At 35.5% G+C, this 15302-nt stretch overlaps 1 protein-coding gene across 3 annotated transcripts; it reads right to left on the reverse strand.

Moving 5' to 3' along the window:
* Positions 1-2008: 2008 nt before the first annotated feature.
* On the reverse strand, positions 2009-14812 carry LOC18423562 (homeobox protein HD1). Of its 3 annotated transcripts, none has more exons than XM_011628889.3 (5): positions 14227-14805; positions 13957-14077; positions 5346-5542; positions 5127-5258; positions 2009-2521 (listed from the first exon to the last, which is right to left on the reverse strand). In XM_011628889.3, the coding sequence occupies exons 1-5, from the start codon at positions 14455-14457 to the stop codon at positions 2381-2383; spliced, it is 822 nt and encodes a 273-aa protein (XP_011627191.2). In that variant the 5' UTR covers positions 14458-14805; the 3' UTR covers positions 2009-2380. The 3 variants fall into 3 exon arrangements, with proteins under 3 accessions (XP_011627191.2, XP_020530299.2, XP_011627195.2); XM_020674640.2 differs by having other exon boundaries at positions 5090-5258; XM_011628893.3 differs by having other exon boundaries at positions 2158-4509; positions 14227-14812.
* Positions 14813-15302: the final 490 nt, after the last annotated feature.

Below are 15302 nucleotides of genomic sequence, written 5' to 3' on the forward strand. Positions count from 1 at the left end.
AATGAAATAGAAATTCCTCTCTATAAACTTTACGAAAAGCTATTAGTACCTTCTAAATTATGTCTATTTTATTTGTTGATTTACATTTCTTCAACTATCAATTGATCCAAGTATCAACTTTTAAATCAAATCGGTTTGGGAATTTTTATGTCAATTGATTACTTTTAAATCAAATCGGTTTGGGAATTCTTATATCAATTGATTTAAGGCTTTCAAAAGGTATTTTCCGATTCTTCTCAATGGAATGAAATTGTCTTTATTTCCTATTCTTCTCATAGTTGAATCTCCTCTTAACGTTAGGTTTTTGACCTTTGAAGTAATCAATCTCAATTTGTATTTTCAATTTCTTTTTTTTCAGCAATATTTGTATATATTATAGCATGATAAAATCATGCTTCTCTATTTTCCCTTTTTTTTTTATAGTATCATGTAAGTTGGGAACTTAAATATTTGAGTAATTTGGGTATCTCGTTCTCTCCAAAGCCAAAATTTAATTAAGATGTGCTCTATTCTTACCCATTCTTTTCATATTATTATATGAGTTTTATTTTTTTAATTTCTCATTATTAAAAAGCTAATATATTGGATTTTTTTTAGATTTGTATTTCGAGTTCACCGTGAAATTTTTATGCATGTAATTCGAACTTTTTTTTTATGTATTCAAATTTAACAGTGAATTTTTTGAATATTTATGGATATAATTATGATAAATGTTATACTTACAGAACTTGGAAGTATAGTCCATGTTATAAAAAATTGAACCATTATTCATTGTTTGATCCATATTAACGTAATTATCTACTATTTATTGTACATTATTTCTATATATTTTTATATGGGCAAGCTTTTTATACTTCCCCTACAGCATAGAAGTTCTATCCTCCCTCTTATCCAACCTTCCATTCTAAATGGAGGGCTAAGATTGCCCCAATCACAATGTCATGTCACTACACTATTTTATTTTTAATTTTTTTTTATAAAATATTTTAACACTAAATTTTGGATATTCATTCCTCTATTAAACTCGCACTAGCAAAAAATATAAAAAAAAATCTTTTCAATAAAATAAAATGACCAAAATACCCCTAAAAGTTTCAAGGGGTATTTTGGTCATTATATTTTATCGAAAAATTATTTTTAATATTTTTTATAGGTGCCCTCCCAATGAGAAGATGGCACATGCCAAATTTCATATTCATACAATTTGTATAAAAAAACCCTAAAAATAAAATACTTTGAAATGTCGGATCTAAGATCAAACAGTGAGTGGCTCTCTTGATCAAAATTGGACAGCTTGTAGGGGAGGATAGAACTTCTATGCTGTAGGGGAAGCATAGAAACCTTTCCCTTCTTATATTAGGTGAGTATGTCTAAAGTTGTGCAACACACGTGTTTCCTTACTAGTAAATGATGTAATCACATATTTTGAAATCAAATCACCATTGGATCTCCCATGAAACTTTAAAGGATGCCAATAATCTAAAGGCTTTCCGCAAAATCACTCAGCTGAATTATAAAACAATTACCTTTTCTAGACATTGGCTCATATTTATAGAATGGGACACTATATTTATTTTGACCATGTATTAAATTGGTAATTTGTAGCACTCTTTTATGACAATGGTGTACTAAACTGGTTATGTGTATTAATTATGTGATAATGCATAAATGTATATCATAATATCGGATACTTCTGCTAGATCTTTAGGTTTCCTACTGCTTAGCGCCCTCCAGCCGTTGAACATCATAGAGGAAGGTTTGGTTGTGCCTTAATTCAAAGTCCATCAAAAATAGCATTGGATACAAACCCTCAAAATATTTGTTTTAAGTTTAGCTTTTCTGATTTTCTTTTTCTTGATATATAAATGTTCATACTTTTTAAAAATATATAAAAATAATGGAAAGTTAGTGGAGTTCTGAGTTGTGACTTTGACTCGGTTTTCTTGGGCCGAGTTAATGTGCAGTGCAGTTCATTCTTTTGTTATTATAAACATTCAGATTCAATCTCTTTGCCCTCTGAAATACAACACCATTCATCTATTTGCTATTTATAGTCCTCGACAGGAACATAGAAAAAGACATTTGAAAAGTGATGTTACACATGAAACTCTCACTCACACTCTCACACACACACTCACAAAGATCATAGCAACCACATGAGAAATCATATTTACATTGACCTAGAGCTTCAGTGAAAGTCATATCCAGAGCTTCTAAGGGAAATTATGGTCTTTAAGCTCCCCAGCTTCTAGATAGATAATATTCAATAGGTCATGACTTGTTTATAAACAGTTCATTTCACATCCAGTACACATGTCCTTACTGGTATCAAATATTTTCATGTATTGTTATGTTGATGGAAACAATCTTCATAAAGTAATCACCTTTTGGTCTTGGATTTAGGAGATGTCTCTGAGGGCAAATCACAGTGCCAGTTCCGCTTTCTTTGGTTGATAAACCAGTTATTTATTTGTTTTAGTTGCAAACCTGTCTTGTCGACTAACATTGCCTTTTCATCTTCCTGAAAAGTAAAATATGAAATCTATAGGGTGGTTTGTGGCAATAGTAAGAAAGAATTATTAAACGAGATGGTGATAGATGCAAGATTAACCTTTTAACTGCTAAGTCTAGCTTGTCTTCAATAAATTTTTTCAATAATTAGCTTTGCTTCGATATATAGTTATTGTGTTGTCTTTCTGAGGTATTAACAGGGGTCTGTTCACGGTGCAGATGCACCTGCACATCAAACTCCATCTTGATTGATCTACTGACAATTAAAATGGACGGATCAGATGAGAATGAGCATGCTTAGAGCTCCGAATCCCTGTTTTTTTTCGTTTAGGAGATTGATGTTGGACAGTAAGAGAATAAATTTGGAGCTTTTTCGGTCCTCAACAATCAAAGACAAGTAAATTAGGCATGGCACCACTCCTCCACCAAAACGTTTAACCATAAATAGATGCTATGGCTTTTATGGTTACAGGTCATTTCCTGATTGGTATTTTTGTGATCAAGATAAAAGTTTGTATTTATAAGAAGCCATGGGTTTATTTAATAGAGATGTGTCCAATATTTTTGTGACCAGGACACTTAGCAATCTCCATCCTAGTCAGTAGCAGGATTGGTGTTGCTTTCATGTATTATCCTTTTATGAAGTTTCCATGAGTCTCTGGATCCAATCACCGAAATGATACCTGAATTTAGGATCAGGTCTTGGTAGCAGGCACAATATGCAGCACAAATCAAAATTTCATGTGCAGTCAAAATATTAGTTATCTCGTAAAAAAATATGAATGAGCATCATGAGGGCTTTGAAAGCCTAAAAACCCTCAACACGGTATAAAATCTGTGTCTCCTTGGATATGGCATAATTTTGTAAGTGAGTTTTGATGTGATAATAGGAGTTGCTTCAGATATGTAAACCTTAAACTAAGAGTGAGCGGCACTGGTGGATAATTTGTCTCCATGGTTCACATAATACAGGCATTTTGTATGTATAGAGAAAGAAAATGGTCATCGCTCAACCATGTTGTGAGGTTACTAGTCAAGTTATAAACCTCTGGTCCATTTCAACACTTCACTAGAAATTTATTGATCATTTATTTACGATGGGTATCTAAAAACTCCATGGGTGTACACAAACTGCATACCTAAATTTCAAAAACTTGTAATAAATGTCTTATTTTTTAAAATACATTATTAATGAATAAAGTACTTGTATTTTCATTATTCAATCTTAAGCTCTAGAAAAGTACTTAGATAACGGTACTCGAACTTGTTTTCGATAGTCGTGGAGAAATATGATAAAGGTCACCTAAAAACATTGTCTCCGGTGCTAGGGGATGGCTGTAAAGGCATTAATTCCAATAATAAGGTAGTCCTGGGTAAGCTTATCCAATATATGGAGTCCAATACTAATAAGCATTCTTGCTTATAAATAATCTTAAATCTTAAAGCGTTGCCTTTTGGAACTCATTTCTTGATAATATCTGGCTTCATTCCAGCAAGTTAGGAATCTCGATTCCAAGTTGATGGGACCACAATTCAAACAAGATAGGAATCTTGATTCCTATTGGACAGGATGGCGATTCCCAAATGATAGGAATCCCACTTCCTACGATATGCATTGTACGGACAATGACTAAGGAATCATTTGGCCACCCGCGATTCTATGTTTTTTATTCCTTAAATGATTTCAAATCACAGGCATTTCCAACAACTATAATACAAACACATATATATAGCCATGTCGTTGGACCCTATTTTATCCTTTTTTTTTATAGCCTAAAGATTATGAACCCTATAATTGTGTCTAACACTGACACTGATATCCTTATATGTGCAACAATGCCTAGGATCGTTGTGAACTTGCAGGAGGATCTTGAAAGAAGTACTGATTTGCATGGCCCCGTTCATCATATGTTGCCAAAGTAGGCCAACTTGGAAGCTGACTATCAAGTTAGAGACTCCAGCAGCAGTTTATGAAGCTCCATCGCATGTCCTCTATTTCTGTTGCAGTGTACATGGCTTGTTTAGTAGCTGGTTATACCCATGCTTATTTCAAATTTTGTAGGATATGCTCATTTATTACAATAGATGGAATATTATAGTCATGAGTTGTGCAATCAAAAGAAAAATGTATTCTTAACAAACATGTGACACTAACTCTAAAATTAGAAAGGTTATGATGATGACTCCTAGAGTTCCATACATCTAATGTACAAATTTTCATGGACAAGGTCTATGTCAAGTTTGTTTCCCCAGTAGCTTGGTTTTTCCTTGAGCTTGTATCTAGATATGAAGATCTGTGCATGGGAGGCCATGTCTTGACTTGAGGATTGTTTTATCAGAGGATTCAGAATAAAATGAAATGATTGAACTTATATATTTCAGCAACTTGGAGCTAGAGATAGTGCAATTCATAATGCCTCTGATTTAGAACTATCTTAAAGCAAGTGGTTAGCATCTCCAAATGTAAGCTAGATGCAAATAATAATTTTTTTGAGAATAAGAATTTATCTATCTATCTTCAGTGTTAACATGTCACATTTATATTAGTTTAGTTTATCTTATTCCTTTAGTAGGTTACCATAATAGAGCTTGTGAATGATGATAGAACCACATACTGTTGGATAGGGCCATCTTGAGTGTTGCTGCCACCAGTTTTTCAGAACGGATGTCATATCATTTGGTAATTTTCCCGCCTTACGCTTCCTCAGAATCTCGTCTCTCACTTTTTCAAGTTTCAATTTGTATCCCTGCAGTGGTGTTACTTTTGTTTAAGTTACCATGTCGCACACGGTTTCACATAAAACATAGGGAAAAGGTGATTCCTACGGTTTTACCTGTTTCAGTTCGATCTTGAGTTCTTGCCTTACCCTCTCCATCAAAGTTCTCTCAGATTCTGTTGGAAGGAGAGGACCAAAACCAAATGTATCTTGGCCGCCTGCACTGCTTTCTGACGTACCTTGATTGCTTTCGGTTTCAAACTCATCTTCCTCATCTGACATTGTTGCACCTGTCCCTTCCCTTATTTTTATTCCTGCAACCCATCAGTTCAAAAGTATCAAGCCTAATGAAATCATTTTGTCAAGACCCTCCCTGGATGAGAGATTCATGAATTTTAGAATATGAAGCATGAACCACACTTTGACATGGTGGCTATTGTAGCTAAAAATATATTCTTCCACATTCATGTTATAGGGCCTTGAAGCTTAGGGTCACCAACAGATATGTTGACTATGCTTGAAGTATATGTGGCTATGTCATTACGCCTTTGAATTTATTTAAAAGAAATAGGATTCAGTACAATCTTCATGCTTAGTATCGTGTTTTGCTTTTGTTGAAGAGCATCTCCAATGAAATATTAATATAGGTTGCCATTGGAAATAGAGGGACTGAGATCATTGGATTCTGTAGAAGCCAATGAACACTTGTGAAATGTAGTTGTTTATTCCCCAAATCAAACTCCTGAACTTCAAATTTTAAATGGACCAAACCCTTAGGTACAAATTGCGACAAGGACAATGGAAGTTTGGTCACTACTGCTCTTGAAATCAAGGTACATTTCTTTGACATTTGATGAATGAGATGCATGAATTTCGTTTGATGGTTTCCAAAACATCACAATCAGTGTGGGGTTCCTGTTTAAGAAGTCAAATCTATTTCAAATACAGGACTTCTTTTAAGAAGTCAATCTATTTCAAAAGTAAGACTTCTAAGGTTTGAATTTTATATATGACAACGTATTCCTCCGTTCTACTAGGATCATGATCTCATCATGGGATACATGATCCTCTTTAAGTCTGCAGTTACAAGTCTCCATATAGGCAATCACGATCCCTAGATTGAAAGCATTTCTCTGACTTAATCACCCATTAACAAAGTTTCCAGGCCACTATCTTCTCTTCTTTTCTTTTTTTTTTTCTTTTTTTGATAACAAAAGGCAAAGTTATTTTATGTAGCTGAAAGTGCACCAGCAAGACATGGAGGGTACTTGTTCCTTTTATGTGATACTACTTATCATTAGATAACCATTTCCCTATTATGTTAACTTGTTGACAGAATTTGGTCATTCTTATGACAATAGAAAAAAGAGCATGCTTGAAGGACTCTTTTGATTTGAATTTTTTTAAATTAATTTTTTGTTCATCTTGTGGACATTCTCATAGAAGGGGAAAAAAACAATGACAATTTTGAATTCTTAAAACCCTAGATCTGACCATCCATCAAATGGACGGTACAAAGTCAAACTAGGAGGGGGATTGATTTGGATCATTATTATATTTTTATGTTTTTTAGTTTCAAGCCATTTTCTATTTTTAAGTGATACCTACATATGAAATAAACAATTTGAGTGTTTTGGGGTCAAACAAATCCCTTTAACATGGTCTCTGTAACACCTGTACATAATGGTGCCATAGGACACTGAAATCTTTTAATAAATATGGTGTAACATTCAATTTACCATAAGCATGCAGGCAGCTCAACCACCTAATTGTATGAAAAAAAAACTAAATTTTTCATTTGCTTTATATAGGCATTATGGACTGGATTCTACCAAAACATTGAGATCATGGGTTCTTTGCAAGAGTAGCACATAGTTTGGTGGCCTCTTGGGAATCCTTGTGTTGCATTAACCAAGCAAAGAGAATTCTGGATTGTTGTAGTGTGGAGAGGTCAAAAATGCTTTGCCACACTTTAATATACTTGTGTGTATTCTAAAATATGGAACTGGGATAATAATCCAAGTGGAATTTGGAGTTTTGTAAATTATTTGTAATTCAAAAAATCTAAAAATTTGGATTGTTCACTGAACTTTGGATCTGAAATATTTAAACTGGCATGCGTTTGATTTGTACGAGTTGAAATAGAGAAGTATATTAAAAACAAACTTCTACACGACCCTGGAAGCATGAATAGCTAAAACTCTAGTAGAGATGGATAGCAAATAAATGTAATTATGAATAGCACTTGTCCACTCCATCTATATAATTTACCAAAAGATTTCATGCTCCTGCAAGAACATACTTACTCCGTCAGCTAAATCCCAATTTAGAAGTAATTTAAGGATTCTAAATTTTAGAGATTTGGCCTCTTCAACCTAGACTAACCTCAAAAAAAGAAAATTGTTGAATTAGACTCTCTATGCACTTGAAAATTTTTTAATTGCTATCTATGTGATGGGCCTCTTTAGCGGAAATGGATATGTGGTTGTATTTCTAAACGCCAGTTCTCTATTCTCATAAATGGCACCCCTCATGGCTACTTCCAAGCTTCTCGAGGGCTCTGCCAAGTGGACCCTCTTTCTCCGTTTCTCTTTGCAATCATGGTTGAGGTCTTCAATGCCTTTGAGTTCTTCAATGCCTCCATTATTCGGATGTATCAAGCAGGTCTTCTTTCGGGCTTCCATGGTCTGGCCCCTCAATCTCTCACCTCCAATAAGCCGATGATACCATCCTCCTGCAACACTTCCCTTCAAGGCTTACTGCTCTTCCTCCAATGCTTCCAGATGGCCACAAGCTTTAGGTTGGACCTAGAGAAAACTAAGATGTGCAGCATGTGCCTTGACCATGCTTCAGTTCAAAGTTTTGCTGTCATCTGGGGGTGTTTTGTCGAGCTCATGCCCTCCTCCTACCTCGACCTCCCATTTTGTATTGGCCTTCCTCACTTCCAACTCTGGAGTCCTGTCATAGACAAAGTCGAGAGAAGGCTGGCTTCGTGGAAGGGAGGTTCCTGTCCCCTGCTGGAAGAGTTACACTTATCAAGGCTACACTCTCTAGCATCCCTCTTTTCTTCATGTCTCTATTCTTTATGCCAACATTGTCATGGTAAGACCGGAAAAGCTCATGAGCAAATTCCTGTGGTTTGGCAAGGGGCCTCAATAGTGGTAGAAAGACCACAAAGTCTCGAGTCGGTAGCCAATATACTCCCCAAAAAAATCCTTTAATATGTCACTGATTCTAACATTACCCAGATTGGCATCAGAGCTCCCATCAAAATTATGTTTGATAGAGCTTTATGGGAAGGTCTCTAAACTCCATAGATCCTCCTTGAGAAACCCCATCTTAATAATCACGATTCCGTATTAAATCTGCTCTTAGGATTTCATGCCACTCCCTCTTGACAGTCCCCAGTCAAGTACCTTTTCTAAAAAATTTTGTTTCACCCCTTCTACACCTAAAAACACTTCATTCAACATTAAGGTGGTCTATAATATCCATTACATGTCTTGGAAGGTTTTAATAGATACCCATTTTTTTGAATACCCATATCAACAAATTCAATTATTTATCCTACACTGCTTTAGGACCCACTTTTTTAAGTTTATGAACCTCAACGAGCAAAGGATCTTATGATTACGAATGCACCTTGCAAATTTTGCCCACTATAATGACTGTAATGGAAATAGTAAGCGGGCTTGGGTTAAAACAGTAGCAGCTGGGTTTTCATATCGCTACATTTCAAAATCATTTGTATGTGACCTGGTCAAAAAAAAAAAAGAAGAGACTGTCATGGAAATAATGAAGGTATTGCATTCATTGTTTCTTTTCACTCAACACGGTCTCATTAGCAGAACATGGATGACAAGGCACTGAAACTGTCAATATCCTTTTCCCACAAATTTAACTTCCAATAAGCCACATGGCAATGGTTACCTAAATTTTACATTTTACACTATTGAGTTATGAATGTTTTTTATCACAATGAGCCACCGGTTTCAAATTTGCAAAGGATGCCTTCATGAGACACTCTTTTGTGGCCATCGGCAACACACTAATTGCTATCCCAAATTTAAACTTTACATTATTGGAGTCCTGAACCCAACTATTCCTCTCCTGGGAAATTTGCCATAGAAATACTTGAAGGAAAATGCTTTCATATGGTACGAATTTTATGCTATTGAAGTAAGGCGTCTCTCAAAAGCCCATTGGATAAGATTGTTCCAAAAGACCGCCGAATTACCAAATTACTACTGTCAATCAAACCAAACATGCTCAGCTGCATATTGCAATAGTAAAAAAAGAATACAAAAACTTTTTCTTTTGAGAAATAATGCAAAAACATATGATCATTTATTTCGTCATTTGCCTCAAATAGGACGTTTTAGTCCCCCATCTAAAATTTCAACGTCATCGGCCGGGGTGCATGGCTATAAATAATAGAGAAAATATCTCTATAAACCTCATTTTCAACTTTCATTTCTCCATTGACCTAAGGTTGCAAAAATCTATCTTACTACATAGAGATTCACTCTATTATATTTTCTAACTCCCTAAACATATTTTATTCATTTTTTACTAATTTTTTGACCCAAACAAATTTTAAAAAAGAACATTGTTTCTGAAGACCTCTCTGTCGTGATATGATTCCCTTTGTCTCTCAACTGATCAACCTCCCAAACCCTTCTCTCTCTTGACATGCTTTCCTTTCTCTCTCCCCCGATCAACCTCTCAAACCCCTCTCTCTCTCTCTCTCTCCCCCCTCACCTACTCGTCGAGAAACTACACTACCCCAATCACCTGCTTGTCGAAAAACTATACCGGCCGCAGTACCTACTCAACGGAAAACTATACCTTCCTTTGACTCGTCCGACGGAAAACGCCACTGACACCGGAAAAGAAACCCCATCTCTTTTCCCAAACACTTTTCCGGCGATCTCGATGCATTCATCTCTAGGAGTTAGAAAACGGAATACCAACTCAAAGGAAAACCCCTCTCTCTCAATACATGAAGAGAGATTGAAACAAGTGAGGAGAGAGAGAGTTAGAAAAAGATGTTTCTCGAGAGGTTCAGGGCTCTAAAACTTAAGGCTTGACCCAGGAGAAAATGTTCCAGCCACCGGAAACTGAGATTGTTTCTCTATAGGTTCAGGGCCTTGAGGTTTTCAATGAAGCTGAGAAAGGAGATTGCAGGGACTTCACCGGAAAATCCATTTCTAAACACTCTTTAAGAGCGACAGAGGAGGGCGAAGAGAGAGAGAGTCCGAGCTCCTGAAGGTGGACAGTCTAGAGAGAGAAACACGTGAGGAGAGAGATAGAAAAAAGAAATCTTTTTTAATTTATTTGGGTTAAAAGTTGGAATAAAAGTAGATAAAGTTATTTGAAGGGTTAGATGATAGGTTTTGAAATTTTGGGTTTAGGAAGAAATGGAAGTTGAAAATGGGGTATATGGTGATATTTTCCCTAAATAATAAGAGGAATGCACGTATGGCAAGCCATGGGGTAACGGCCCAATAGGCAGACAAGGGTGGCCCACTAGTCACGCCTCGTTAATTGAAAATAATTTAAAAAAGATTATCATACCGAATTGCACCTAATGATATTTTTAAAATCCTGCTATATAAGTAATGGGATCATCTACAAAGAGACCATTTATCTTTTGTATATAGTGGTCATAATCATTCTAACTCATTAGATAGATGTCAAATTGGATGGCTTGGGGTGAGTTATGAAGTCCCAAGTTTTTTTTTTTTTTTTTTGAATTTTATGTCCATTCAATGACACTCTTACAACCTCCCATTTTGAAAATTAAGGGCCAAAAATGATTGTGACTTCCATATATAAAAGATAAAGAGTGCAGTTTGCATACAGATGCATCTGTAGATATAAAGGTAAGGTGCACCTTCAAATTTTATCATGGTATATAATTTTGATGTAAAATGTTCTTAGGATTATCTCAAAATCTATATTTATATCTAATTATAAAATTTTAAATTTCAAAAATGGTTAAAATCAAGTAGATCTATAAACATATGAAAATCTTGAAAATGGACGGTGTAGCTAATATGTTGTAAAATACACTATTTATGAGATTTAGAATCTTTTTATTTTTCATAGTCATACATCTCGATGTCGAGATGATCAATCAAAGGGTTTTTCAACATTAAGACTACCTTTTCCAATAGATTTTTGAGGGGCATCCGTAGTTCTACATTATAAAGTAGCATCCTTATATAAACTTTTTCCAAAAATAAATGATCTTTGTAGACAATCTCTGTAATTTGTATCACAATAGATTACAATAATATTATATTATATTATTTAATATTATATTATATAATTTGTTTAGAGACGGACCTTTCTTTGCCTCAATCCCTTACCACATATGATCTAAATAATAGACACCTATATTTTAGGAGATGTCTAATTTCAAAGGAGGAATCTCCTCAAGACACCCAATTTCAGGGAACCAAATGGGGTTCTCCAAATTATTTTCTCACAATTTGTGCTCTTTAGTGATGTTCTCCAAATTGGGGTTGGATCTTTGAGGTAGAGGAGATGGGGACCAATCGGGGAGGTATGTGAGTGGAGAGAGAGAGAGAGAGAGAGAGAGGCAGGCATTGAGAGGGCCTCACATAGATTGTCTGTGGCGCGTAACGAGGAAATCATACTAAAACTTCTCAACTTTTGAGGAGAAAAGGGTGACAATTTTTAGCTCATTTGAGCACTTCTTAATAGCTTAGAATTCATATTTGACCTTTATTTTTCATGCTTGAATTATATTTTCATGAAACAGAGAGTTCTTGTGCTTTAGAAGTAGCTAATTGTCAAAGGGCAAGCTTTTTATGTTTCCCCTACCGTATAAAACTTATACACTTCCCCTTATCCAACCGTCCATTTTGAATGAATGGTTAAGATGGCTCGAATTACAATGTCATACCTCTACATTATTTTATTTTTAATTTTTTTTTTACAAAACATTTTCACACCAAAATTTAGGCATCCGGTTCTCTCTAAAATGGGCACTTGTAAAAAATATAAAAAACTATTTTCAACAAAAAAAAATGACCATAATACCCCTAAAAGTTCAAGAGGTATTTTGATTATTACATTTTATCAAAAAAAATTAATATTTGTTTTAGGTGTGCCCCAATGAAAAGATGGCACTTATCAAATTTAATGTCCATACAATTTGTAGAAAAAAACTAAAAATAAAATACTCTGAGGTGTCGGATCTAAGATCAAACGATGAGTGACTCATTTGATCAAATTTGGACGGCTCGATGGGAGGGAAAGAATATATTTTCTCTATTGTAGGAAAATATAGAAATCTTTCCCATTGTGAAAACCACGTTAATCCATAATCTACATAAAATCTGGCTCTTTGCAGTTTGATGCCTCACTTTTTACCTTTTTATTTTAGTCAAACCTGGTTTTTATCAATCTGGCTTCAAAATGTTTTGACGGAAGAGGCTGAAGCCTTCGAATCTTCGGCTTAGACATAAGCAAAGTGAAGCCTGATTTTCTTCATATTTTCGGCTTAGATTGTAGCAAAGCGAAGCCTAGTCCTGTTTTGGGCACATCTTCAGCTAAAGCAAAGAAATTTTTTTAAGCGAATCTAACAACACATATATCACCTTCACTACTGGGATGATTCTAGGTTTTCAAAATACTATAAGATATGCATTGTTTTAGAGCCCAAATCCATAGATCTGAGGCGGAAACAGATTCCCATTGATGTAACATGAATTTAGGTTTTAAAATAATTGAGACCCAGGGCAGACACAGGAGTCAATAGATTCGCCAAAAACTTTTTCTCAGATAAATTTTTGTTTCTGAAATTTAAAATGACAAAATAAAGGAATGACTTCGTGAGTATCTTTACAAAATAAAGGAAGGACTTCGATATCAAGATACATGTACATCAAAAGAAAAAAAAAAAAAACTTTCAAGTTGAAAATAGTATATTTCGTATCACATTTTTGAACCATCAATTTTCAAAATTTTTAAGTTTTCATAGATTTATCTATCGATCTACACTACTTTTTAATATTTAAACTTTATAAATAAAAATAAAAATATATTTTAAAGCTATCACAAAGATTTTCGGTATTGAAACCACATTTCTCGATACTATTGGAAGGTATGCTCTAATTTAGATCCTAGGCTCTATACAAACCGTACCCTTTCTATTGGAAAAAATTTATATAGAGCCCAAGCTCTAAACAATAAAATTAGACCTTATATAAAACATTTCACTAGAAGAGGTTGCTTTGATGGCTAAATATCCTCAAATTGATCATCTCGATATCAAGATGGATAGACATCAGAAAAAAAATGAATTTCAAGTTTTAAAAATAGTGTATATTGTAACACATTTTTAGACCATCAATTTTCAAGATTTCATAGATCTATCGATCTATACTATTTTTTAAGATTTAAGCTTTATAAATAAAGATAGAAATATATTTTAAGGCTATCACAAGATTTGAAACCACATTTCTGGACACTATTTGAAGGTAGGATCTAATTTGATTGTTTAGAGCCTAGGCTCTATACAATCCACACCCTCAAAATTATGCATTACCTAAAAATTAGGTCCAAAATCCATGTCAAAATTGAATTTTTAAGAGAGGACTCATTTCTACATACGAGTCCTAGCACCTGTAGAAACCTTGTCCTTTCTGCAATATTAAATTTTTAATATTAATATGATGGAATTCTAGAGAAAGACCTGTGAGAGCTTGGAAGGAGCGTTCAATTTCCCAGCAATCCATGAGTGCCTGGAGAGCGTGGAGGCGGACATGTTCTTCCAACTCTTCCTTCAAACGCCCAAGTAAACATACGTACTCAACCTGCAAAACTAACACCCACCTTAAGAGAGAGAGAGAGAGAGAGATATTGTGTGTTTCTGGTTGAGAGGGAGAGAAATGGAACTGTGTTTAGAGAGAGAGAGAGAAATGATGTGCGTGTCTAGAGAGAGAGGGAGATGGTACAGTGTTACCAAGAACTGATCGAGCTCATAGTTGGGGGGTTGAGAGTGAGGGTGATGGCTTCTGAGAGTTGTCGAGTTGCATCGCAGTAGAGGTCGGAGATGGAGGGGAGCGGCGACGCGCAAACAGGCAGTGTGGGCAGCAACCAAAGCGTCAAAGAGTGGGTGCGCTGAGATTTCACCCTTTCTCTTCTCCTCCTCCTCCTCCTCCTCATCCTCCTCTAAACAACCACCACCACCCATTTTATACCCTGTCCACCAACTCTCTCTCTCTCTCTCTACCTATATATCACTCTTCCCCCTTCTCACTTTCTCTCACTCCAGCTTCATGACTCTCAAACCTCTCTCTCTCCCTGTTTCAAAGTTCTCTATATTTTCTCTCTCAAGAGAAGGATGCCTACTTTCATTAATACCCTGCTACTGTTATTATGGTACCCGTACAGCTCTCCTTTGTTGCTCATTCATTTCATGGATGAATTCCCACATGCACATGGAGAGAGAAAGCAAAAGGAGAAATTATAATGAATTATTTACCCCTTTCATCCAAACATGCAGTGGACTGGACGAAACAATCAGATATACAGAGAGGAAAGACGTATTATAAAGTGGTTAGGTGGTGGTTTTAAAGAGAGAAAGCATGGGAAGGATAACTATTTGCTCCTTTTATCTACTGTTATTGCATAGGCCGAATAGACTAGACGAGGAGAGAGCGAATGACATGAGCAATTGTAGTTGCTGGCTGGTGAAATCATGAACTCCATGGGGTTTGCAATCACCAACAAATAGGGCTGCCAATGGTTCGGGCCATTCCCGGGCTTCATTTTACGGCTTCGGTTCGGGCCTGGACAAGGCAATCCATTTTCTGGGCCGGGCTTTGAATGGGCCAGCTAGTATCGGCCGAGAACCCAAAAGGAGGAGAGAGAAAAAGCCACATAGACCAGTGTTTTGAAACTCGGCCAAGGTGACTCGAGGCGAGTTTTGGCCGAGTTGGTATTTCTACATTTTTTTTAGTTTAATTATATTAAGGGTGCAGTTGGCATTAAGACGCCTTTGAAGATGTAGAGGTAAGGTGCCCTTCAAATTTTATC

This window comes from Amborella trichopoda, chromosome 8 (assembly GCF_054954075.1).
Source record: "Amborella trichopoda isolate Santa Cruz 75 chromosome 8, AtrichopodaSantaCruz75HAP2 v2.0, whole genome shotgun sequence".
NCBI classification, from domain to species: Eukaryota; Viridiplantae; Streptophyta; class Magnoliopsida; order Amborellales; family Amborellaceae; genus Amborella; species Amborella trichopoda.

What these genes read in the sequence shown, in the direction of transcription:
- LOC18423562 (XM_011628889.3), bottom strand. Translation starts at nt 14,457, where the DNA reads ATGGGTGGTGGTGGTTGTTTAGAGGAGGATGAGGAGGAGGAGGAGGAG. An exon ending in ATGAGCTCGATCAGTTCTTG is followed by an intron (nt 14,078 to 14,226) that starts GTAACACTGTAC and finishes TTAGTTTTGCAG; the next exon opens with GTTGAGTACGTATGTTTACT. An exon ending in CTCCTTCCAAGCTCTCACAG is followed by an intron (nt 5,543 to 13,956) that starts GTCTTTCTCTAG and finishes GATGGGTTGCAG; the next exon opens with GAATAAAAATAAGGGAAGGG.